Source organism: Neovison vison, chromosome 2 (genome assembly GCF_020171115.1).
Source record: "Neovison vison isolate M4711 chromosome 2, ASM_NN_V1, whole genome shotgun sequence".
Lineage (NCBI taxonomy): Eukaryota > Metazoa > Chordata > Mammalia > Carnivora > Mustelidae > Neogale > Neogale vison.
Genome location: NC_058092.1, coordinates 209,481,855 through 209,509,546, shown reverse-complemented (window position 1 = coordinate 209,509,546; position 27,692 = coordinate 209,481,855). Strand labels below are relative to the sequence as shown.

Below are 27,692 nucleotides of genomic sequence, written 5' to 3'. Positions count from 1 at the left end.
AGTTTCTAAACACCACAATTGAGCAACATATAGGCTGCTCTTTATTTGTCCAGGTAAAAGAAAATGCCAGTACCTTCCCAAGAATCAGAACAACTATAATAACCTCAACTACTTGACAGTGTTGCTTTCATATCTGTGCTTCAAGAAAAGAGCAAACAAAACTCAGTAAGTCATTATTTTAAGCATAAAGTTTTACTCTGTGGAAATTATGATTTTTCAGAAAATAATTACATAAGCCCAGCAAACAGGTATTACGAAAATATCAATAAATATCTTGTCTAGCTAAAAAAAACTTTTTAAAGAGGATAATCCAAACAAGGAAAACCGAGGTAGAGAGCATCAAATTAGTAAAGGCACAGGGTTATAAGGCAGTGTGGCACCCAAATACTGAAGCACAATTTCAAAACAGCAACTTCTAGTTATCTAAGAGGTCATCTGGAGAGACTTCACCATTAAAAAATTACCAATGTCGATTACCACATACATTTACAGGACACCCAGAAATCTCACCCCTTCTGTGGATTTTTTTAAAATGCACTGAAATCTTAAGAAGTAGAAACCAAGCTTTTAAAACAGCTTTTCACAACAAAATTTATTAGAAGAATAGTGGTTTTGAAAAGTCTAGCATCCAGTGAGAACTACCATACACAACATTACAGCTGGGAATGTTTCTCCAAAATGTCATGGTCAAATAATACAATGGAACCATTAAATCTTACACATGCACGAAAGAACTAGCGCTTCTGACATACAATGCAAAAAAAAGGGGACCACATGGATTAAAGTTTTAAGTACTCATCACATACATTAAGACACAGCTTATTTTAGTCCAGTCAAAAATCAGAACTGCATTAAAAAATTTAATGTAGTGCAATCAAACCAAAAAACTTGTGATCATAAGTGCTCTACTACATAAACATTGATCATAGCAAGAAACAAAAAGTTCAAATCACACAGTACAAAAAAAATCTGTAAATAAATATAAACTACAGTACAAGAGAAATATTAAATTATACAATTCCGTCAAACTGTAAACAGTATATTGAAATGAGGTCCATAAGAGTAAAGGGGGTTCCTGTTTTGTCGCATGACACTTGAACTTCGAGAAATCTGAAAGATGCCATTTTCCATTATCTTCAAAGGCTATGGGTTTTATATATGGAGAGTTCCTTTTAGATGTAAGATATCAAATATTAAAGCAGAGGAATAATCTATTTTGTTAACCACAGATAGTACTGTAGAAAACAAATGGAGTCATTAAAGAATAAAGACCTCTAGGAGACAAGTCTTAACAGTAAAGATGCAAAGGCTAAAACACTGAAATTAGAACTTCACATCATTGGAGACTTGTCACCGAGGACTTCAAGGCTACAAAACATACTGACAAAATTGTCTGCTGATATGCAGACCTAGACCTCTGCTAATTTTTTGACATTTACATACTCATGTTACAACACCAACTTTGGCAGAATCACTACTAATAAACTCAGAGCACTACTGGCCCAACGGTTCCATCACAGTGGCCAGTGCACAGAATTTTCTAAAGACATTGCATAAACTAGAATGTAGAGGTCAGACACCCAAGGACCAGTGCTTGAATTTAGTAGTAGTGTGGTGAAGAAGCAAGAGCCACATCGAGGAGTAACCGCATCTGTTATAGTTTACAGAAGCAGCAAGGAATGTCATTTAATTGTGCTGGCTATTAGTGGCATTTAAAAACATATTTCTGTGTGTGTGTGTGTGTGTGTGTGTTACACATGTGCTGGTTATACGCTTATGCACATTTTGTATCTCTAAATACACTGTTAACAGGAACCCCCACATTATCTGCTCAGTAGTAATAACTGAATATATAGAATGCCACTATAAGAGTGTGAGGCACCGTGTGCTGGAGAGTTATATGCAGCTTTAAAATCTGTTTGGCTGAGTTATACCTGGATACCTGAACTGAGTTTTTAAGTTGACATTCATCAAGGATGTGCTACCAGCACGTCGAAATAAAAGCAAAACAGAAAAATACAAGTCACTGTTAGGTTTAAGAATAGCATCAAAGTACCTGAATTGAGTGAGAATAGTGTGTAAACTGTCCCTGAGGGTTTTTAAACAGTGTGTACAAGCTGGATTCCTAAGAACATTAGTTTTATTTAACAGTGTGGACTGATAAAATACCAATGTCTGACAGTTTAAAGAGGAGGTTATAAAGAATTATATGCAAACACTCCAAATGTATATTTTATACATTTCGTCTCAAAGCAGCAATAAGCTGCTGTAAAGTATACATCCCATCAGAACAAGCAACATGTGGGAGTCAGATAAAGGTTTCTATCTTAGCCTGGTTTTCCGACAGCACAGCATATCAATATCCAATGACTATTATCTTTCCTATTATCAGAATGTAACTAATTTCGACTAGCAATATAGGATTAGACTTTTAATCAAACACTTTGCTATTACATACTAAAATTCCTTAAACTTACTAATGCTGGTATACTAACCTAGTTAATTATCCCCCCCTCATTTTAGAAATATACCCTTCCACAACTTAAAAACATTAAGATCCATTTTCAGTCCTCTGATGTAAAAAGCATGTCAGTGAATTAATATTAAAAATTTACACAGTAAAAAGGCTTGAATTTCAGCCAAAGATTCTAAATACTGCTCATTCCCTGAAGACTTAAAGGGAGAGAGAATCCCTACCCATTTTCCTAGTGATTTATTTTTCTAAAATGGTCTGACACAATTTTTCATGTTGGGGAATTTTCCCCTCACCTCCTCTCAAATTCCAAATTCTTAAGCCTGAAATGCTTAATGAAATGGGAAACATGAGGCATTCATTTGGAATTGCTTGAAAGGTACAGAGAGTTGTCTTTTTTTTTTTTTAAATAAGAATTATTTATATAAATGTGATCTGACCCCGTGTAATGTAGTTATGTTTTATATTTTTAAATAATCGCGCTAAACTTACAGTACCTAAGACTCTGAAGATAAATTAAGACTTTAGTGTTGTAACAGAAAAAGTGCTGAATTATCCCTTTTCTAGTACTTTAAACATTTCGGACAAGTGCTTTCCTAGTGACAGTAAAGTTTACTATATACCCTTCCACCAAGCAGGAAAAAAAAGTTACCTGGATGAAAGAAAAGACTTTTAGGAGTGTAGCACCGGGTATTTACCAAATAACAGATGTTTTTTTCACTTACTCTGAGGGGGTAAAAATATTCTAGATTGAAATTCTATTTGGCTATTGAATGTTAAAAATCCCTGCTCTACTGTGTCAGTGTCCTGTGGCCAACCCCCCACCCCCCTCCCCCAGTCCCCTTACACACTATCCACTGAGAATCTAATCTCTAAAGAGATTATTTTAAAATTTATGTTTTCAGGACATACCTGAGAAAGGGTGCAATTATGCAGAACAAGGAACCCAAGACTGCACTAATACTGGTTATAGGTTCATAAATTCTTTCCCAAGACAAATCTAAAAAGTCTAAGAGGTATGGATCTTCAAATACGTCTTACTGCTTTAGATTTTTTTGGTATGTGTGTAGGGTCATTTCCAGTGTTGAAAAGATCACCTTGAGTCTGTTCGAAGACAGTTCAAGATGGGGTAAATAGTTCATTTCCAAAGTCAAACTATAATTATGATTATAATATTTGCTACATCCAATAAATCGATGATTAACTAAAAGTGCTTGTTTTTTAGTGTTTATCGATACAGCTCTAAATGAACTGGAAACCTTAAAATTACCCCCCAAATAGTTGCAGAATTAACTCATTAACTCATGTTTCATTGTCAAATTAACATTACTTAGCCTTGATTCTCATTTTCAAACTATCTAAAAGATTTTTCTATCAAAATGAAGGTGGCCCAACTTCACCACATTATCTATCCTGTGACTCAATGTTAGTATCGTAGTACAGAATCTTTAGCCTCTTCTCAAGTCTACATACTTTTCCCCTCCTACTCCTTACCACCCTCCCCCCCATTCTCCTTCATAACATTTAGGGCACACAGCTACAGGGCTAATGTCTGCTTTTTCAAAAGGCAACTGTGAGTTTATTTGGGAACAAGAGAGAGGACAAGCAGAGAATTTCCTCTATTTTCCCTTCAGTCACCATGTTCACAAATCCTGTAAGTCTCCAGGACAGAATGAATCAAAAACAAAAACAAACAAACAAAAAACTAAGATGATTTTGGAGGTCTGCATTCCTTGTACCAGAATTATACGTCTTTCCTTTTCAGCAGAGTTGGAAAGCAATCAATTTTTTAAGCCCCTATATAGCTTTAATAGTCTCCTAAATGGACCATTTGGCTAAAGCCATGAAGTTTCTAATAACTCTGGCCTGACCACAGTATTAATGAAGACCTAATTACAATGGAAAGGTAACAAGGAAAACAAGTTTTGTTATCTTCAATGAAGGAACCTATAAATTTCAATGTCTTCCATAAAAGATTAAGTGGAGCAATTCAGTCTATTGTCATATTCTACCACCAATGACAGCAACCTGAATATATAGAAAAGGATGGCTCATACAAAACCACCTCTAGCATTTAAAGAAAGAAAAAATACATGGTTTCAAAATTAAATCTATAGGGACAATAGCTATTAAAGAAAATGACACCCACCAGTCATTTATCCTCCATAACTACTCAAAATAGTTTCAGGTTCTGACACTGGGCTGACTCATTAATTTGTTTTGTAAAAATAACTAAATGAATCCAAGCTTCACTATTACGGGTCAGTGAAATGTAAGAGAATCACAAAGGCTTAGAACCAGGCCTTGCACCATGTGCTTACTTGGGCAGGGGGAGAACACACAGCTCACTAGCAGCTCAAAGGTTGCTAAGTACTGCCTAATGACAGAAGGTAGTTATGATATGGGCCTTTGCAGGTAGTAATTTTTAGTCTAATTTAGAGTTCTCTCCAGAAAATTGGAAACTAAACGTCTCATTGTGCCTTATTGTTTTACTATCTGATCCCATATAGCTCATATTATAGCTCAGGTAAAATGTTGGGGAATGAAAATGCCAATTGGATGAGGTAATGGTTTATAAGATAACCAGAGTTCTAAAAGCACTTCAATATTGTAAAGTAAAAGTGTACCACATAAAGCTAATACACACTTCACACTTGTTGAGCTTGCTCACCAGAACTGAACAGTAATTAACTTCACATAAGGACCCCTATTATCACACAAAGCCTTACTCATATTCATGATCTGCTGCAGCAAAGGTTTATCAAGCAACACCTAAACTTCAGAGTAACAACAAACTTAGTATTAAAAAGTATTATACACAAATATAAATTATGTTTCTTGAAAGAGAGACCTTGTCCTTCATGGTATTTGGGGAGCAGAAAAAAGTGTATAGCTCATCACATAGTTCAGAGTCACTTGAAAGCCTACTGAACTTAGTAATATAGTACATTACATTACTGTCAAGTTTCATGACCCAACTCTCTGAAAAATAAGAAAGCTAATGATAAAAATACCAACTAGATATCCTTCCACAGGATCATTCAGTATTTTTGACTTTACAGTGCCATATCTACTCTATAATATCCATGTTCTCTCATTTAAAAACAAACAAACAAACAAACAAACCCGCAAGAACTGATTTTTCAACACATTATCTCCTAACATTAGTGTGAGTAATGTCATCATCTGCCTACTGGAAAATGAGAGGAGAAAAGGCTTTTGTGACAAAGACAGTTGTGAACTATACCTTCCAATACCATAAAAATGGTCAACTGTTGTTTGGGCCATGCAAAACTCTGATTAGCAGAAATTAAGCATGCGAATAGACCAATCTCTATTACACATTTATGAGGATGTCCCCAAACTAGAATATCTACACTGAAAGTGCCAATACAGAACAGTGGCAAATCAAGAGAGAAATTAAATATTGAAAGATCACTGCGGCACCAAGACTGCCAGCCAGCCATGTGATGAGCCACCTCCAAGAAATACATGGTATAATGGAATTCTGAACACAAAATTTAACATTAAAAGTGCACCTGAATATTACCAACTAACTTTACAAAACCTACAATAAGGTAAAATATATATCTTTTGAAATATTCAGCAGCTTTCTGTTTTTTTTTTTAAGTTTTTTTTTTTTTTTTTTTTTTCTGAGAGGCTCATGAAATTTAAAAGGGACCACTATCTAATTTCAACCATGCTTCACAAAACAATAATGGCTATTTTATATTGCAGTTACCAATGTAATGCAATTAGTGCTTTAAAATAATCTACACTCAAAAAAGAAAAAAAAAAAAAGAGAGAGAGAGAGAGACCGACCGACCTTTGGAGGAAATATGCTTATTCAAAAGCTTCTTGGAAAAGAAAATTTACCTGAATATCAAGTCATGACTGATCTCAAGTGTAATGTTTAAAAGCTTCACAGACATGAATATTACAATCTTCAGGTCTCAGGACTTTTAATCTGAGAAAGTTTAGAGTTTGGTTTGTTTTTAAATTCACTTTCTAACCAAAACAAATAATAGAAGTACTCAAATTTTCACTATTTACAAGTCTCAGCCTACAATCTGAAATGACACAATACAAGTTCTCTTATTTAAACTGCAGCATTAAAGGGTAGGCACACCATTCTTCTGCTGCTCGATTGTCATCCACTGAAACACACATAGAAAATATTTATGTTAGTAAAATGATCACTCCATGTACACTACAATGACAAAATTTACATTAACTCAACTCATACATCACTTTAGAGACTACCACACAGGATTTAACCTCTCTGAACAGTAAAACTACAAAAGTTGAACTTTTAGGGCCAGATTTTTAAATGGGCCTTTAATGATACCTTTCTGAGAGGGGATAAAAGCAAGCACAAATTAATTGCTCAAAGGACCTTTCTGCAGCAATTTGGGCTACCAAATACCCCAAATATCAGGCAAAAAGATACCATGTTTGCAATTAATTATGTGTGTCAAATTACTGAGTGTGGAACAAAGGAGGCATTCCTTCACAAGCTTAGCCCTTTGCTTTCAGCAAACTTTCTACAACTTCCTTCAACTGCAGATGAAAACCATATATTTCATAAAATATTTTTATTGCAACTTCTAGCTAGGCTAGAAAATATTGCAGAGTCATATACTGCTCTGAACCTAAGCTGCGTTTTCTGTTGAGACTAGAAAGCTAAGAGAAAACAGGCTCAGTCATCCACAGATTAAACTGCTACACAAAATAACCAAACCAAAAGAGGAACCCAAGCCCAGGCTATGTCAAGAATGAGCAGTGCATGTATTTCAATAACAGCAATGGTGTGCCTAACCTTTGAAAACATAGGCTGCGGAGGGAAAACTATCCTTAACCTAATTAACTGCTCCAAAGTTGCTAGGCAAGAATTTATGCCTTGGAATATCTGGACCTACTTCTCTTCAAACTCTTAGTATCTATCTGAAATCATCAGCCTCAATTTAATACTCCAAGTCTTATTTTATTTTACACAAAAACTCCAATGACTTTTTGTTTGGTTTTGGTTAAGCATTTAGAAGGGCCTGACCACCTTTCTCAGCAGATTAGATAGGGTATATGTGATGTGGATTTTGTTTTTGTACCAAAAGTAATTTTAATTTGGTCACAAGGCAAAATTAAATTTCATGGGCTTTATCTGGCAAAAAATTGTAGGAAATAAATATTCTGAATTCAATTACTGTAATTAGAAAAGCCCATCTCAAAAAAAGTTTAGATGCTTTTCAAGGAGTGCTTATATAAACATGATCTGGAAAGTCCTGAATTGTGTGCTAAACAACCATAAAAATCACCTAAATATCAGAAAAAGTTAAGAAGGGGATAGAATACAGGATGCCAAAAAGGAAGGAAGGGAGGGAGGGAGGGAAATGTTGAAAGCAACAAATTAAATAAAAACTAAAAAACAACACTTCCCCCCTGATCTAGTATCTGGATTAATTAAAAAAGAAATTCTACTGAGCTCAATTGCTGATTGAACTATCATTAGATGTGAAATGCAACCTAAATCATATTAGGTTACCTTGGGGTTCTTTTTTTCTCTCACCACAAACATGTATCCTTCATTCGTGTGGATATTTGGGCAGACTACTGAGGCTGTAAAAATCTAGATACCATTTTTGTAATATTATAATTACTTAAACACACTTCTTTCCTTACTTCTCCCTTTTCCCAATAAAAAGATCTTGACATTTTAAACTAGTTGCTGCATGATATCCAGTTGTTAGTACATGATTAAATCTGTAAAAGGTTTTAAGAATACAAAGAAACTTAGTTTGTTAAAATGAGGCATCCTCTATTGTTTTATGTAATGTACCCTGACTGCTCCTGAGTAAGAACGGAGCTCGTCCTCCATGAGATAAGGCTATATCCTCACTTGTTGGTGAGACCAAATTCTACCCTTAGAAAATACCAAATAAAATTACAGCAAAGGTAGTGTTACAAAGTAATTAACCGAAGCATTTCTGAAGGTAGTGTGTGCACATTTTCCACCTCCTCTCCTACTGGGTGAGCACTAAACAGATTGCTGGTTTGTTAAGTAAATTTAATAGAAGAAAATCATAAAATGTAAATTGACCTAAATAATTACGTATCACTGAATAACCAGATTTTAATTCAAAGGTTCATTGCTCCTAGGACTTTTTTCTTTAGTTTAATCCTTCAATTAGGTGAAATGTAGAAGAGTAACATGAATGATTTTATAAGATGGCTTTCCAATTTGTAATGATAAAGCTCCCAGTATGACAGAGGTGGTTTCTAAAAGGGGGCTTTTTTCCTTTTTTTTTTTTTTTTTTTTAAATAAAGGCAAATATAACTTAAAAAAAGAAAAGAAAAGCATGCAGGCTCTACAGGCAAGGAGTCCACTTCCATGTATCTGTTCTCTGTGAGGTAACTCAATTCTCTTTTGTAGAGAAACATGCAAAAAGGCCAAACGATATCCCGAGCCATACTGCACATGAAACTTTTGAAATATGCAACATTCAGAATGCACCTTTCACCTCTGTATACACAAGTCAATGCAAATTCTGCAAAGAAACAAGTGTCACAGTGAATGAAGTTAGGTGTAAGCAATGATAGTTGAACAATGCAGTAGTGCTCACCCAGTTTGTACAGTAATTGGCACTCTACAGTATTCCTACTCATTTTTTGATTCATTTGCACTTTGTGCTGCCTCTCCCTGGGGATCTAATTCAATCTTTACAGAAACATCTGGCCCCTCCGACCTCATTAATTTCATCTTTTTCTTTGGAGGGTTTTTCAAAGTGCCCAGCCTCTCCTTTACTTTGTACTCCAGTGTACTGTGGGGAATCCCATAAATACTCTGAGCTTTGGAAACACTCATTTTTCCACTCATAACCACTGAGATTGCTTCCTCCAGTATCTCACTGTTGTACTGTCTGTAACGCCCTCTTTTCTTCCGAGGCTGCTTGGAGCCAGGGTCTCCTTCTTGATCCGATGTGGGATATGGCTGTCCAGAGGTAGACTGCTCAGCATCTGAGCCCCAAGAATCGGGTCCAGCATCTAACATGCTTTTTCTATTTTGTTTTGGAAGAATAGCCCTTAACTTTTTACTAAGCGCGCTCTCCGTTTGTGAACCCATTACCAAAGAGCTATAGCTGTACTGATCACCAGTGCGAGACTCCCAAGAAAGATCCATTCCTCGAACTTGTGGTATCTTTAAATCTACAGGCGATGCATGGCTCGCATCCTTTTTTCCATCTTGTTTTGCTTGAAGTGCCATTTTTGGAAAGGCAGAGTTTTCTGCAAGAAAAGGAAGGTCACTGATGTTGCTGAGTGCACCATTTCCCCTGAACTTCATACGGCTGAGGTTGAACTCATAATGTGGTTTTGCCCAAGAGGCTTCCCTGGATAATATTAAGTGTTGTCCATGATTCTGTAATCCAGATGGCCCAAGGCTGGCAGCTGTGGACAATTGGTTTCTGCTCAGTAGTTCTTCACTAATCTGCAGGGATCGAGCCAATGGAACTTTGAGTGATGTGGAGTGTCCAAAACCTTCCCTGGTTCCATCCTGTAAGCTTCTTGGAGGTACCCCATCACCACTCCGAAGTCCGTCTGGGCGGTACTGGCTGGGTCTCCCAGGTCGCCTAATTGGATGGAAGGAAACTGATGTGAGCAGGACTTGCACAGGTAGGGAGGGATGGGTGAGGGGACCACTCCTTTATTAGAAGGCCTTGCTTGGGTAACATCACTTTGTGTTATTTATTTATTTTTCTCTAAAATTAAAAAAAAAAATTGTCTCGGCAGTTAGTTTTAGAACTTGTTCACAAAAAAAGAAAAAGGAAAAAAGAAAAAAAAACCAGGAGCTTTTTGGGCAAAGAAAAATTAAACCTGTCAGCTGGTCTCTGGTTGGGTTCACAAATTTTCGGAGAAAAAGTTTCGCGCAACTGTCTGAAAATAGCACCTTAATTATTAATTACAAAGTAATCATCAAGTCTCCAAAGATCTACACAGAATTGTGTTACCAATGTGACGTTACCACTAAACAAGTACAGTAATAAAAGAGTAAGCCAAATTATTTATTTTAATGCAACATATTCAACATTCATGACAACCAGCTATAAAACTGGAACCATTTACAGTGGTGGAACCCATAGATAACTGCTCATTTATCCCACAAACAAGCTGATGTTCATTATCAAAAACCAAACATGTTCAAATAACATTTCTTATTTTGCTTGGGAAAAAAAAATATGGCTACCAGCCCCAAGGGGGGGGAAACCCAAACCAAAACAAATCAAAATACCCATCACATTATAACTTACCACACTTCTTCATTTTAAAACACTATTAGTTGCAGACACGAGTACCACTAATTTTCCATTTGAAGTAATCCAATCTTTAAAGAAACTGCCCTTTATTTTCCCCAAACTTTGTTCCTTAAGTTCTACTCAAATTACTGTCAGAAGTATGCAAGCAATTTATAGCAGTTTTCTTTAGTTAAAAGTGTCTCTTCTTAAAATATTAAGCATCAATTTTGAAATTTTAAGTGGATGGCTTTCAAATAATTTTAAAAAGTCAACTACTTACACAAAGTTAATTCATAAGGTTTCCATTTTCACAATAGATAAATATTATCAATGATAAAACTGGCGACTGGTAAAGCATGCCCAAGGGTAATAATTACATTTACTAGGCACAAAAGTGGAACTCTGAAGAAATAATGATAAACCAGCTATGTTCTCCAAAAGTCTACAGGGATTCTGTGCTGTTATCAGTAAATAACATAATAAAGATAACAATGAATATTCAACTAAAAGATGGGCAGTCTTATAGGTGCTTTTGTCTTCCAGAAAACAATACCACACAAAGAACACTTTCCATTCAGAGGGGTAAACCACAGCAACTTCAACCATATTATGCATGGAACTTGGTGGCCAAGTTTAAAGTAAATCTTAAGCAAGGGATTCATTTATGCACACCACTTAGGATTCTCCTACATGTGTCCTTAATCACACAATTCAAGTTTTCTGATATATAAATGGAACCCAATGATTTGGGACCATAATGAGTTGTATCTAATATAAACTATAGTGAAAAGAAGGGCTTAAGAAAAAAAAAATCAGTAAACTATGCAAATTGCATTAAATCAGTAAGTTACTTTTAGACTGAATAGAAGAGGAGAGAAAAAAGAAAATGATGGAATTTTAGAGAAAATAAAGGCAGCATTTTAGGAGTCAGTAAAGGAATTCTTCAATTTGAAGGTGATTAAGAGTAAGTTGAAAAAGATTAGCCTTTTAGTGTGTACTTTTTCCTTTAACATCTAAGTAACTTTCCTACGTTGGTACTCTGAAAGTTAAATAAACCTACATATTAACTAATTTAACTTACCAAAGTTACTTTTCATATATGAAGTTGATTTTTGGTTACAATACAATTTTATGGAAATCCTTCCTAATATGGTATTTAAATGTCTTCCTTAACACCTGACTTTTCTAAATGGCTTCTATGTACATGCAGAGAGAATTTAGACAATCCTTACACTACAAAATTACGTGGTCAGAAAATTCACTTTAATTTGCTAAGAGTTATCAAAACTGAGCATGTAATAATCTCTTGGTACCATACGATGGTTATCCCAACATCTATAGTTTTAACCACTTAAAAAACAAAAAATACATACAATTACATTTTCTGAACTGCCACAGTATTAAAACTGCAGTTCAAATCAACAAATGAAACCAAATCAAACCAAATCAAACCAAAACAAACAAGAAAAAAACGAAGAGCTCCCACATACCCACGCACTCCATTAGAGATACCCAGTTAAGTACTGGAGCCCAATTTTCATTCAACAACTTCAGCACACGTAATACTGCCTAAGATCTGAACCCTGGAGTTATTTAGGTTGGGTTTCCCACTCTCAAACATTCAGCAACAAAAAGGCCAAAGACATTCTTGCCATATTTTTATTCACTCACTACTTAAAGTGACTGGGCAAAACTCATCTACCGTAGTCAATTCTGGACTTCACAGATTGAGCTTTTACTTGAGAGATGGACCAAGTAATTTACTAAAGGCCCACTTACAAGAGTGTTACTTTGAAGACTTAATTTTTAAAACATACAATGGAGATTAGTACCAATCTTTGATAAACTGCCCCCCTATAAAACTGTGGAAGGCTACAAATATTTTCCCTTACCCGTTCCCTTGAGTACTGGAGCAGCCTGGAGAATGGCTCAGGGAAGTGCTGCCAGCACACGGACTTTTCTTAGTGGACAGATCAAGTACACCGTCTGTAGAGACACAAACAAACAACTGAGGATATTAAAACCTAGGAACAAATGTGGACTGAACAGACCAAAAATGACAAAGCAACAGGCCCAGTCAACCATGCAGATACACTAGCCATATATGAAGTTATGAAGTCAATTCATTAAAGAATCAGGACTATTTTCCCTCCTAAGTGACATACATTTAGCAAAGCTTGAGCTAGTATCTCCAAGGGTTAAATATTTTATTAGTAGGGCAAAAGAAAAGGTATAGCACATTACTGAACATGTTAGGATATAGTGAGGTAACAGAAATCGCATTTTACATTGTATTAAGTTCTGTAACAGAACTGTCAGACTCCATTTTCTAAATTCACCTTCAACAAAGCATGTGAGTTTTAATGACACATCATATAAATTATAAAACCAAATTCCTTAAGAGCTAAGTCTACCCAAAACACTGGAAGTATATAAAAGTTGGACTTAGAAAATTTTATAACACAAATCATTTTAAAATATGTTTATATGATTAAATTACATGTATATACAAAATAGTCTATAAAATGAATCAGATATTAACTGTTTATAATTTTCATGTGTCCTAATTACTGTTTAGACACATCTACAAAAAAAACTCTGTATATGGACAATCTTTTGGAAAAAATCTGCAGAAACTCTTGGTATCTATAAAAGCAAGGTTTTTCAATTAATAAGCCATTACAAACTAGTGAGCAAATTTTAGGGAAAGAATGAAACAGTCTTGATACTGATGACAATCTAGACGTTTTAGCCTTTTTTTTTTTTTTTAACTGAAGCTAGACCACATAACAAATTCACACTATAAAACAAAAAATTAGAAGACCTTCTTTTCCCACAAAGACTTTTTTCCCGAACAGACATGTCTAAAAAGGAAAATTCATCATCTGGACAACTTTTAAAGCTGCAATTCTGTCTAAAATTAACGAAGCAAGCTAATACTCCATGCCTCTGATTTTCAGTTGGTCAGCAGAGAGGACCTTCTATACAGTTATGTTAAAAACTGCCCCAATACAGAATCTACATAGGACTTGTGTCTGAGGACACTGTCACTGCTGATTTCATGGTGTTAGAACTAAATATGTGATTTTGTAAACCAAAAATCCCACACACATACAGAGTAAGTGTTGTCCTTTAGAGTTACTAATATTTCTAAAAATATAACTGTAATCTAATAGAACCAAGTGTCCTTTTAGACATCTTAACCCAATGAGACATCTAACAAGTAAATACACTTAAAATATTTCCAACCAAAGACACTATTATTTAAGACATCCAAGTCTGTCTAATCAAACAGGCAATGTCTTTTAAGTCTACTTAAATATACTAAATATACTGTGATTTCATTGGAAACACTTGAAAATTCATTTGGGAAATATCATTTCTAAACTTTTGTTTCACTTAAAGACTATGCACTATAATCCCGTCATCTAGCTTCAATTTCTGTTGACAAGAGCGTACCATTAGTACAACATCTCTCTTCAGCAAAGCACCAACTAGAAGCTAAATTAGACTAGGTGGTATCTTTTTTGTTAATCTCCACCATTAATACTTTAAATACAACCTCTACACTGTCATTCTCCTCAACTGAAGTTTTTAAGGCAATATTCTGAGCAAAGAGTTTTTTAATGAAAGCTACCTATCTTTGGTAAAGATAATCTTCAACAGAAATAAAAAGCACAGAAAAGCACAATTTGGCTTTTGGTAACCGAAAGTAAAAGTACACTGACTGATGTGAACATATGACAATGAGGAGTTCTACCAGGAAATCTCTCAGAATTATAAGATTGTGATTGCTATTCATTACCCATAACGAGTTTAAAAAAGAAACAAACTACTAATTCAAAAATACATTCTTTAATAAACAACTGAAGCTAGTCCATTAAGTATAAATCCTTCTTAAATTACTTACAATAAGCAAAAGAAAGTCCTTGCAGAGATTTTTACAATGCATTAAACTTTTTGCAAATGAACTTGTATTTCTCATCAATAAATCTACACATCTCATAACTTTCTGCACACTCTTAAGAGATTTCTATGACAAGGAAGTCTTATTAGAATAGATATCACCAATGGCAGAATTCAAATACTCATTTCATCTTCGTGAAATTAGAGGTAAAATGAGATCATAAAGCAACAAAAATATTAAATCTATTTAAGAGAGTAAACTTTTCATAAATTCAAGAAATATGTGCTAAGCAAAACTGGGAAGTTCTTAACCTTTCCCCTTAATCAGGATCCTCATCAATTAAAATTAACTTTTGGAAATATTCTAAGGTTAGCTCATAGTACATCATATACAAGTATGGATGTGTTTGTGTATTTATAAAATACTGAATACTCTGAACCACCTGGTGTGTCTAATGTCTTCCTCATTGTATCTAATCTCAGATGTTTTTCTTTTTTTAAATGCAAACAAGGAGAGCCTGGGTGGCACAGTGGGTTAAAGCCTGGGCCTTTGGCTCAGGTCATGATCCCAGGGTTCTGGGATCAAGCCCCACATTGGCTCTCTGCTCTGCGGGGAACCTGCTTCCTCCTCTCTCTCTGCCTGCCTCTCTGCCTACTTGTGATCTCTGTCTGTCAAATAAATAAATAAATAAATAATAAAAAAATTTTTTTGAAAAAATGCAAACAATACATAGTCTTGCCTTATAATTTCATTTGCACGTATAACTTCTGCCGAATAAGACATACTTATTTCTCAGGTGCTAATCCTAGAACACTGATGGATTGGGGAAAACTTAATTTTTCATAGGGGTTTTAAAAACAAGGGATATGGCAAAGGTTTGGAGGCATAAAATACTCATATAAATATCAAGTAAATAAAAGATTGCAATGGGGTGCCTGGCTGGCTCAGTGGTTAAGCATCTGCCTTCGGCTCAGGTCATGATCCCAGGATCCTGGGATCGAGCCCCGTATCGGGCTCCCTGCTCAGCGGGAAGCCTGCTTCTTCCTCTCCCATTCCCCATTTGTGTTCCCTCTCTTGCTGTGTCTCTCTCTGTCAAATAAATAAATAAAATCTTAAAAAAAAAAAAAATCAGCAACAACTGTAACCACCTAATTTTCCTGGGTGGTACATTAATCATGACTACGAACTATTGATACATAACGTAGCCATTTTATCTGTACTTCTTCTCTATTATTGCAGAGTCAGGAATAATTTAAGAATCACATGAGTTTTTATCCTATTATTGTTATTGGTGCCCTAATTGCCAATAATTTTTTTTTCTCCCCAAATTAAAGTATTCTGAGTGGACAGAGGAGACCTTGACATCAAACCATACCTTGTTCGCTAGGTTCTGACTGAGACTTTCTGACAGTAAGGTCCAGAGGTGAGTCTTGGTCAGCCATGAGAAGTTTGCTGAGCACAGGGTTCTGAGTAGTTGCAGCCGTGGGAGAGGTGGTGACTGGAGATGCTTTCGGCAGGCTTTGGTTCTTTGTGCTATTGGGCTGGCTGGGGTCCTGAGTAGAGCTATTTTTTGAGGTATATTCAGCAGCAAATTGTTGGATCATTCGCTGCATGATCTCACGGGCCACTAGGGGAATATTGGGGTCGGAGACCCAGGGACTGTCTGTAAACAAAGATTTATTTACTTTTAAATTGGGACAATGTACTTTAAAAAAAAAAAAAAAGACAGCTTTCAAGCAAACATAAAATTTCATTTTATCCTTTTTCTTATAATGCAATACCCTAAAAGTAATATTCCCTCTCAAAATTATATTTTTAATCTCTAAGCTTGAGTTTCAGATTTTTAAAAATAAAATTTTCATAAAATCATTTCTGAACACCACCTCCTCAATATTATGAAATTAAATAAAGGGACAACAAATAGTGTATCTTATGGGCAAGAATCACTTACCTGATACAGAAATCTCAAACCCTTCTTTAATGAGATAGTTACCCCTCTGTTTACCACCTATAGATCATTTTTGGTTTCTCCTAGACCTTTCCTCAGCTACTTCTTCCTGAATTGTTGAAGAATGGATTACTTAGTTCATGAGTGTTTAATTTACATTCTGTTCAAAAGTGAACGCATATCAAAATTATAAAAGGAGATACCTAATGTAAGAGCCATGGTAGACTGGGGCAATAGCCTCCCATTTTCAGGCTCATTAGAATCACTCTGAGGGCTTATAAAAACAGACTGCGGGATCCTATCCCCAGAGTCACTCATTCAGCAGTTCTAGGGTGAGCTCAAGGACTGGCATTTCTAGTAAGTTTTTAGATGCAACTGGTTGAGGGACCACAATTTTAGAACCCCTAGGCTAGGAGTTTAAATGCCAAATCTCAAAAGCTTAAGCTCATATATTTTCCATGAGTTCCTTAAATATAGTCTACCAATCATTAAACAGAACAGCTAGTGAAATAATGAAATAAACACTTAAGTTATCAATTTCTAATCAATGTTAATTTTAAAACATATGAATTCATTAAATCATAGAAATTTTAGGACTGGAAGGGACACCTTGAAGGTCAAATAGGGGAAAATCAAAGGGAAAATGTTTGGTATGACTATGTCATCACATCTCCACCGTTACCATACTCTCAGGGAGACTAAGCTTGTCAAGAGCAGAAATTATGTTTGTTTACCTCTGTACACTCAGCACCTAATCTTGCCTCATATAAAGAATGCATTCATATTAGTTGAGTAATAAATGGATCAGTTCAATCAATCAATCCTCATCAGGTTTTGTTTTTCTTTAGACAAATGAAGTTAATGTTCTAAAGAATTAAGTGGCCTCTTCAAATTTGTATAGATGGTTAGTGGTACAGACCCCTGATTAAAACTCTCCCTGTGATCTTAATGTTCCACCTGTGATCTCTATCTCCCCACCACACTTCAGAGGTTTTAGAAGACAGTCCTCAGAAAACCGGAGTTTCCTTGGTCTTTTAAAGATTTAACTATAGAAGGTAAATTACTTTACCCATAATACAGCTGGAGCTGGAAGGGAATTAGGTTGCTTTATAAATTTAAAGAAAAATGACTTATTACAATTAAAATCTAAAATCTCTACAGTAAACACACACACACACACCATCAAAACCCCATGGGACTCCTAAGAACAATTTTTGTTTCCCTGAACGATACCATTCAATACCAGAAGATAGTCTAAAATCAGAATATTTAATTCTCTGAAGTCTAATGAGGTCTGCTTTACCAACAGTAATATTTCTGTTCTACTAACAAGTATTTCTAACCCTACGTTTCTTCTCCATAGAGTATGCCTCACAGTTTAATTGAGGTGTTCAATTAGGTAAAGTTCAGAAATTACTGCAACCACTGATGAGTTCCTTAAATGTTTTAATAAATATTTAGCCACACACTGTTTAAATCTCTCTATCCACTAAATATTCATATTCATATTCATATTCAGTTAACTTTCCACTTAAGATCCATCTTCCAAATGAAAGACGGCATATAATTTCAAGTTTTAATATATTGGTGTATCTTCCTATCCCCAGTAACACTCAAAGAACAAAGTGTCCAAATAGGAAGCAAAATGAATTTATGAGATATCTGGTCAATCAGATTCATAAATGTAATTAACAGATTTGTGAAGAGTCAAGAGATTTTAGGATAAAGACCATAAATTGCTATCTCTGAGCTTTAAATGGTTGCAGTCTGTCTTGCCTCTTTTTTGAATGAAGAACATAATCATAAAGCACAATTCATATTCACAGACTGATGACCTCTCTGGCATGTGAATTTTTACATCTTTTGAAGCTTCCGGAACACATTTCATTTTTTCACTTAGTTAAAACACAATTTCTATAAACCTAGATATGCCTTGAAGGACATGCACAACTGAGTCAAATAAAAACAACAAATAAAATTAAAATTAAAACGACAGTAAAACAAGTAAATGCTACATCGCCAGCCACCTGTGTGTTTTAAAAACGCACATCTGGGGTGCCTGGGTGGTTCAGAGTCAGCTGATTGATCATCTGACCGTTCCTCCCCCAATCCCACTCTTGTGTGCATGCATGTGCACTTGTGCTCTCTCTCAAAATTTTAAACTTAAAAATAAAAATTTTAAAAATTAAAAACACTCAGGAAAGTGTCAAGTTTTCTAACACAAGTGACAAAGCAAGCTGAAAAGAATATGATAATGACAGCTTTAGAAGATATACTGTTCATAAGCTGGAATTTATTAGAGTCCACACCACAAAAGCCTACTTTTATTACATCTATGTTCCTACTTAGCTTACAGTACCTTTCCATGCTCAATTAATTTAAAACAAAATTTTGGGGGTGGTCGGGTGGCTCAGTCAGTTAAGCATCCAACTTCTGATTTCAGCTCAAGTCATGATCTCATGGATCTTAAGCTGGGGATAAAGCCTGCTTAAGATGTTCTTTCTCCCTCTGTCCTTCCTCCTTCCTCCAGAGGAAAAAAACAAACAAACAAAAAACATTCATTTCCAATACTTAGTAACAACTAAATCCAAATCTCTGAACTATTTATTAAAAAAAAATCCCCTTCAGACTAAATTGCCTGTCATTCTCTTCAAGTTAGCACATTTTTGGTAAAACCTGAAGAGTACTAATGGTCACCTTTGAGACATTTTCATGAAGATTAATATACTATCTAAAATTAATAATATTAATGCATAAAACAAGGAGGAAGGAACTTCCAATAACAAAGCAATACTCCTTTTTTCTGAGCATCAGGCACTAGTATACAAATACAAAACTTTACATACAATTTCAGAGGATTCTCATCTCTTAAAGTCTACCCTAAGAATGACTCTGAGGTAAAAATTCCCTCATGTGCCCAAAAGTTTAATGTTTAAGTAAGAAAACTTTTAAGAACTTTAAGTTATTCCTACATGACAAAGGGATAGGACTAGCAGAGAAAGTGGCTAGAATTCTCTTTCAGAATATGCTTATGATTAACTTTATGAACTCCCTGTAAGCAAAGAGTACATGAAAAGTTCTTTCTCCACGTATATTAGGGACAGGAGTTCCTCTTTTCAAATAATGAAGTTTGCTGCAGAATTAGACCCATGACTCAGTACACATCCTAATGTAGAGAACAACAGAGGAACTTAAAGATGTTTTATTTTATTAATAAACTGACAGAACTGATCTATCATTTATACTTTAAATGTGAATTACTTTAATAAAACAATCAAATGTTTGTAAAACTAGTCAATTACTATTTTGAACATAATTTTACAACTCAGTGTACTTTAAAGGGAAGATAAAGTGGGCATGGGAGCCTCAATTGGGAGCTTTAGGTCAGAGGGTACTTGAGAGGATGAAAAGAGAAGTGAGGTGGAAGGGAAAAAAGTGCCACAGAAAACAAAAATCTTCACTCCTTAATTTTATATGAGGCCTGACTTCATACTCCATTTTGAAAATATTGACCACATTGAGCAGAACATCAGCTGCTCTCCAACTGTAAACAACCTATTAAAATAGCATTTATCAGACTTTCAACCAATATACAGGGAAAAATCACCCTTCTAACTCTGGAGGGAATTCCCAGAAGAATGAGAGGTGTAAACTGGAATGTATAAATCATTGAGTTTGCTGGAAGATTCAATAAGGAATATTCGGGATTGTGAGGAGTTTGTAGGAAATTTTTTTTAGAACCTCTCATAGTAACCTCCATCTTGGAACTAGAGGAAAGAAGTAACTAAGGAATATAAATTCATTCAGAGTTTCCTGAAGGTAAAGATTTCATTAGAATGGAAAATGGAGAGAAACTTTCTGAAGGTCTTAGCTGATGACAATTGTGCTTTGTGCGCAGAGAAAAGCAATGTCTACAATAATTTCAGGGAGAAAGAAAAATGGAAAAATCTAAGAGATGGAGGTATTATATACCATCTTAAATGGGGTATAATTTTTAGTATATAATAATGAGTTTCTTTCTCCAATTTTAGTAATTCAATGAAATTTTAGTAAAACAAGACTGTACCAAGGAAAAGATGCTTGCAAATCTAATTTTAAGATATAACTTCACATCTTTTTTCCAAATGAATTTCACTCAGAAATTACTAAAAATTTTATACAGTTGGTTTTATGGTTATTTGTGATTAAAATTATAACCATGTAAGAATATTTGTCTGGGGGCACCTGGGTGGCTCAGTGGGTTAAAGCCTCTGCCTTCGGCTCGGGTCATGACCCCGGGGCCTGGGATGGAGCCCCACATCGGGCTCTCCGCTCAGCAGGGAGCCTGCTTCCTCCTCTCTCTCTGCCTACTTGTGATCTCTGTGTCAAAAAAAAACCAAAATCTTAAAAAAAAAAAAAAAAAAGAGTATTTGTCTGATAAAATACTGTACTCCTGAAACCTTAGAATTTTCAGATGTTCATAATACTTACGGGAACTATTTAACTAACAAAAACTTATATGACACCATCACTTCAGAATGAAAATGAGGGAGAGGGGTTGCCTTACCTATTCCAAATTTAACTTGACCAAAAAAATATGAAGTGTATATCATCAATAAAGAAAAATGTTTTAAAGTGACTTTTTAAAAAATGACATTAAAATTAAGGAAATTAATATAAGACAAGCAGATACTAAATGTCATTCTTCACTAGAACCAACCTTTTCTATAAAAGACTGCATTGAGGAACTCTTCTGCTTGTCTCTCGAATCGAATGATTTTTGCTTGCTCTTGTTTAAGCAGAGCTTCTTGCCCAGCTCCCGAAGCTGGTTCATCCAGACCGACTAAGTGTCCCTGTAAAAATATTTGGTGAAATATTTGCAGAGAAATCTTTCCCCATTCAGTATCAAAAGCACAGATGCAAAATCAAAGACAAATGTTAGTAACAGATAAGACAAATCAGTTTAATACAATTAAAATATTTAAAAAACTTCAAATCAGAATAAAATTTATCTCCACAAAAGTATAAAAGCAAAGTGAATGTAAAAATACACTTTGGTGGTTTTTATTTATGAATTGTTTAAAATTTACAGGTAAACTCTAATACTACTACAGGAAAATTTTTCTTGAGCATTCAAATTTATCAGTTCTTATTTTACTACATAGCAATAGTTCACACACAATTCAACTCAGACGAAAAGATTCCTTAAACCCTAAATATTATTTGAGAATCATGTTTGCTCTCCAAGTTCAAGATGTTTTTTCCAGACACAAAACAAACATTTTTAAAAGAGCCTTAAGAAGGGAAAACTCAAAGAGAAAGTAATCTAAATTTATAATTCTGTCCCTAGAATACTATTTCATAAACTACAGCTTTCAAATATTTAGAGTTGTGAAATTAATAGGTTAAAACTGGCTCTAGAAAAGATAATTCAAAAATAAGAGGACACTGCATGTTTTGAAGGTAAACATTTCTATTTATGCTTTAAAATGTTTACAGTATAAAAATTTAAGTCCTGATCACAAAGTTTCAAAATGCTGACTAGACTCATCCCAAACATTCCCAGAATCTGTTCTCAGACTGCAGGAGCACTAGACTAGGTTATTAATCCTTTGCACTTATTTTCACTCTTGTAGCTATTAAACAGGGAACTATGATAATAGAAAATAAAATTGTAAAGACAAGCAAAGTACATGTTTTAAGTGTTCCTTAAGTTCCAGCATATGTAAGTTACTGCAATGTATCACCATGTGCATTTACTTATGTCATGGAAAACTAAAAGTACTCTAAATAAGAAAATAAGGACATGCCTTGACACAATGAAAAGTAAATAGTAAGCAAGACACTGAAGACTATCTTAATTCACAGTTTTCTTAAAGATTTCAAATACACCCAATGATATTTGAAACCAGCTTTTTATGATTCCCCCAACATCCAAACTGTGTTGACACCACATTTAGCATCAATTATACATTACAAATAGTTTCACATAAAGAACTCTCTTGCATAAATCAAACTAAAATCATCCCACATAATTTCTGTATTAGACATACTAAGTCTGCCACATAAAGAAAATACTGTTATAAATCATTATAAAAACATTTATTATAGTTTTATTTGCCAACATTCTCTTTTTATTAACTTTTGAAAATGAATCACAAAATAATGTGATTTTAATACAGATTTAACATCTAAAAGGTATTAGGAATAGGTATTAAAGAGTCCAATAAAATCCTCAATTGCATTATACTTTAATGCCATTTCACTGTTTAGTGACTTTTAAAATGAGACATTACATGGCATGAACTGTACTTAACTCCTTAGTGTTCAGTTAGACCTTGAGCAGAGTAGCTACGTTTATTTTTCATGTTTAGAACACTTGTATTATCTTAAAGAGAGAAGATGTTAGTTGAAGGATGAATTGTACACAGGGTAGTTCCAGTGAGTGATTCTACATACATGTTTACAAAAATGTGTATTTTTCCCCCAAGTTTTAATTTAAATTCCTGCTCGTTAATATGCAGTACAATATTCGTTTCAGGTGTAGAATTTAGTGATTCAACACTTACAAACACCACCTGGTCTCATAAAAAAATATGGAACACCTCATGAATCTGTGGTCACCCATACACAGGGGCATGCTCATCTTCTCTGTATTGTTCCAATTTTAGTGTATGTGCTGCCCAAGCGAGCACAGAAGATCTACATTTCAACCATGTTTAATGTTGCATTCAGGCTACTGTCTTATTTAAATCAACTCACAGCAACTAACAGCACTCAGTAAAGGAGGTGCTACCTGTTTTTTCTTCAATTAAACAGTTTTAACCAATTTAATCGACCTGGACACTGAAACATATAGATAAATTTCAACTTGTTCACATTAATTAGTTACACCTATTTGTTTTGTTTTTTAATGGTTTTACTGAGATGTAATGCACATACCATACGATTCGCCCATTTTAGTGTAAAATTAAATGGTTTTTTTTGGTAGGTTCACAGAGGTGTGGGATCATCACCATAATAAATTTTAGAACACTTCTGTACCCCAGGCATTTCATATAAATGGAACTGGGCAATATCCGTGTGTGTGTGTGTGTGTGTGTGTGTGTGTGACTTCTTCCTCCTGGAATGTTTTCAAGGTTCACCATGTTGGAGCACGTACCAGTACTTCTTTCCTTTCTAGCTCCAAACAATATCCCATTGTATGGAGATAGCCCATTTTACCCAGTCATCCTTTGAGAACCATTTGGGTTTCCACTTTTTGGCTATTACGATATAAATAACAACTGCCTTTAATATTTGTGGGCAAGTTTTTGTGTGGATGTGTATTTTCATTTCTCTTGGATATATATTTCAGAGCAGAATTTCTGGATCATGTCTTAATTATGTTTACCATTCTGAGGAAGTTAAAAAAAAAACTATCTTCCAAAGCAGGTACACCATTTCATATTCTCAAAAGCAATGAGGGTTCTGACTTCTCCACATACTCATGAACACTTGTTATCTTTTCATTACATCTATTCTAGTACACAAGAAGTGGTGTCTCATGGTTCAGATTTATTTCCCGAATGACTACTGATGCTGAACATCTAACTGCATTTAAATACCTTCTTTGGAGAAATGTCTATTCATATGTTTTGCCCAGTGTTTAATTGGGCTATCTACCCTTTCAATGTTGAGTTTTAAGACTTCTTTATATTCTGGATTTAAGACCATTATCAGATGTAAGATTTGCAAATATTTTCTGCCATCAGTAAGCTTATCATTTCATTGATGCTACTAACTGTCAGCAGTATAAAAGCTAAAAAAATTTTTTTTAAGGATCGATTTAATTAATTAATTATAGAGAGCACAAGCAGGGGAGCAGCAGGGAGAGGGAAGAGGAGAAACAGGGAGCTGATGCCGGACATGAACCAGCACCCTGGGATCATGACCTAAGCTGAAGACAGATGCTTAACTAAGCCACCCAGGCACCCTCAAAATGATTTAATTTTAATTCATTTCAATTTATCTTTTTTTTTTTTTTTTTGGGTCATTTGTGCTTTGGTATTGTATCTAAAAAACTGGTGGCTAACCCAAGGTCATGAAGATTTACTCTTATGTTCTAATGTTGTATAGTTTTAGAACTTACTTTTAGGTATACGATCCATTTCAAGTAAACTTTTGTGTATGGTATTAGAAGACATCCAAATTCTTTTGTCAAGAATCACTAGCCGTGGGTGCCTGGGTGGCTCAGCTGGTTACATGTCTGCCTTTGGCTCAGGTTATGATCCCAAGGTCCTGGGATCAAGTCTCACATTGGGCTCCCTGCTCAGGGGGCAGTCTGCTTCCCCCTCTCCCCCTACCTCTCTCCCCTGCCTGTACTCTTCCTCACTCACTCCCTACAAAATAAAACATCTTTGAAAAGAAATGAATTACTAGCCATGAATCTTATTTCTGGATACCCAATTCTATTCTACTGATTTACATTTCTCATCTGTAAGCCAGTAACACAGTATGTTGATCACAGTAGTTTTGTAGACAGTTTTGAAACTGTGAAGTTTAAGTCCTCTCTTCTTTTAGAAAACTATTCTGGCTCGTCATGCATCTCTTGAATTTCCATATGAATTTTAAGATCAATTTCTCAATTTCTGCAAAGAAGGCAGCAGAGGTCTTGATAGAGAATGCAATGACTCTGCAAGCTATTTTGGGAAGCAATGCTATCTTTTTAACATTAAGTGTGTTCTAATTCATGAACATTGAGAGATCTTTCAGTTCTTTCAGACCTTCTTTATTTCAACATTTTTTAAAATTTATGGTGTATAAGTCTTAAACATCTTAAAATTATTCTTAAGTGGGGCACCTGGGTGGCTCAGTGGGTTAAGCCTCTGCCTTCGGCTTAGGTCACGATCTCAGGGTCCTGGGATCAAGCCCTGAATTGGGCTCTCTGCTCAGCAAGGAGCCTGCTCCCCACCCCCCGCTCCCGCCTGCCTCTCTGACTACTTGTGATCTGTCAAATAAATAAAATCTTAAAAAATTATTCTTAAGTGTTTTATTTTTTTGGATGCTACTGTAAATGGAACTGTTTTAATTTTCACATTCAGATTATTCGTTGCTATTTGTCTAGAAATATCACCATTTTTTTTAATGCGGTATTCTACAACCTTGCTGAACTTACTAACTCTAATAGTGTTCTGTAGATTCTTTAGGATTTTCCATATACAACATCATGTCATCTACAAATACACTTTTTGTAATCAGGGTAACTTCGGTTTCTTTTTTTTACTGCCTAACTGCCAAGGCTAGAGCCTCAGGTACCATACTGCACAGAAGTACTAAGAGTGGACAACCCTGTCTTGTTCTAATCTTTGGGGGAAAACTGTTCAGCTTTTCACCATTGCTATGTACTTTCGTAAAGTCAAGCTAAGGAATTTCTCTTCTATTACTAGTTTCTGGCATGTTTTTATCAGAAAAAGGTGCTGAATCTGGTCACTTTTGGGGGGGGGGCGCATCGACTGTAATGATCATATGATTCCTACCACTTATCCCATTAATGTGCATTGTACTACATTAATTGATTTTGTGATGTAAACCAACCTTGCATTCCTGAGATAAATCTCACTTGGTAAGGGTGTATAACAGTTTTCATATGTTCCGTGATTTGGTTTGCTAATATTTTGCTGAGAATTTTATTGGTGTTGTTGGTATAAATAAGTGATACTCATCTGATATGTTCTTTTCTTGTGACTTCTCTGTCTGGTTTTGGTATTCAAGTAATACTAGCCTCATAAAATGAGTAAGTCTTCCTCTATATTTTAGATAAGCTTGTGAAGAACTGGTATTAATTCATTTAAAAATATCTGAAAGAAATCACCAGTGAAGATATCTGGCCATGGGCTTTTCTTTGATCGAATTTTTAAAATTATAAATGATCTCTTTACTTGTTCTAGGTTGCATTAGTTTCCTAGGGCTACTGTATGACCACAAACAGAATGGCTTAGGAACCACAAAAACTTCTTCTCTCACAGCTCTGGAATCTAGAAATCTCCAATCAGAGTGTCAACAGATCCATGTTCCTTCTGAAGACTCTATGAATGAATCCTTCCCTGCTTTCTCCTAGGTTCTGGTCGTTTCCAACTATCTGGCATTTCCTGGCTTGTGACAGCATAAATCCAATTTCTACTTCCATCTTTACATTGCCTTCTTCCCTGTGTGTGTCTCAATCTCCAAATCTCTCTTCTTATAAAGATACCAGTCATTGGATTTAGTACCCACTCTAATCCAGTATAACTTCATTTTAATCTGATTAATTTGCAAAGATCCTATTTCCAAATAAGGTCATGTTTAGAAGTACCAGGGATGAGAATTTCAACATATCTTTTTTGGGGGTGGTTGGGGTGGAGGAGACATTTCAACCCATAACACAGCTTGGTTCAGATTTTCCATTTCTCCTTAGGTCAGTTTCAGTAGTGTGTGTCTTTCTAGACATTTGCTTATTTCATCAAAATTATCTAATCTGCTAATATAGACATTATTCCTTAAATTCTTTCTCTTTCTAGTAATTTCCTCTATCATTTGTGATTTAGTAATTCGAGTCTTTTTCTCTTGACCAGCCCTAGATAAAACCTTTATCAATTTTGTTAGATCTTTTCAAAGAGCCAATCTTTGATTTTGTTGATTTCTCTATTTTCCCATAATATTTCATCGATTTCTGCTCTAATCATTATTATTTCCTTCTTTCCATTTTCTTTGGATTCAGTATGCTCTTCTTTTTCTAGTCTTTTAAGGAAGGGTATTGACTGAAATCTTCTTAAATATAGGAATCTGCAGCTATAAATTCTGGTCTAGGTGCTATTGGCTACATCTCCTAAGTTCTGGTATGTTTTGGCTTTGTTTTAATTTATCTCAAAATATTTTCTAATTTTCTTTGTGATTTCTTCTTTGATCTACTGATTATCAGAAGTGGTATTTAATTTCCACATGTCTGTGAATTCTCATCATTTCTCTATAACTGATTTCTGGTATCATTCCTCTGTAGTGGGAAAACATTTTATATGATTGTAATCCTTTAATTTTTTAAGACTAGTAGGAAGTTTTTCCTGGAGAATATTCAATGTACAG

General features: G+C 35.0%; 1 protein-coding gene and 1 non-coding gene across 8 annotated transcripts in view; both read right to left on the bottom strand.

The window, feature by feature from the left end:
• The window catches only part of LCOR (ligand dependent nuclear receptor corepressor), a 143,493-nt gene that overhangs the window by 29,138 nt on the left and 86,663 nt on the right, over positions 1-27,692 (bottom strand). For 5 of the 7 annotated variants that reach the window (XM_044240228.1, XM_044240231.1, XM_044240232.1 and 2 more), the window contains 3 exons: positions 21,313-21,445; positions 16,041-16,328; positions 12,651-12,744 (listed from right to left, as the gene is read on the bottom strand). In XM_044240228.1, the coding sequence (XP_044096163.1) occupies positions 12,651-12,744; positions 16,041-16,328; positions 21,313-21,445 (515 nt within the window). Of the gene's footprint in view, positions 1-577; positions 10,096-12,650; positions 12,745-16,040; positions 16,329-21,312; positions 21,446-27,692 lie in introns of those variants that run through there. The other 2 variants (XM_044240234.1, XM_044240230.1) reach the window with 2 other exon arrangements.
• Positions 23,183-23,287, bottom strand: LOC122901525. Its single transcript, XR_006383538.1, has one exon. It is a non-coding gene; the product is annotated as a U6 spliceosomal RNA (small nuclear RNA).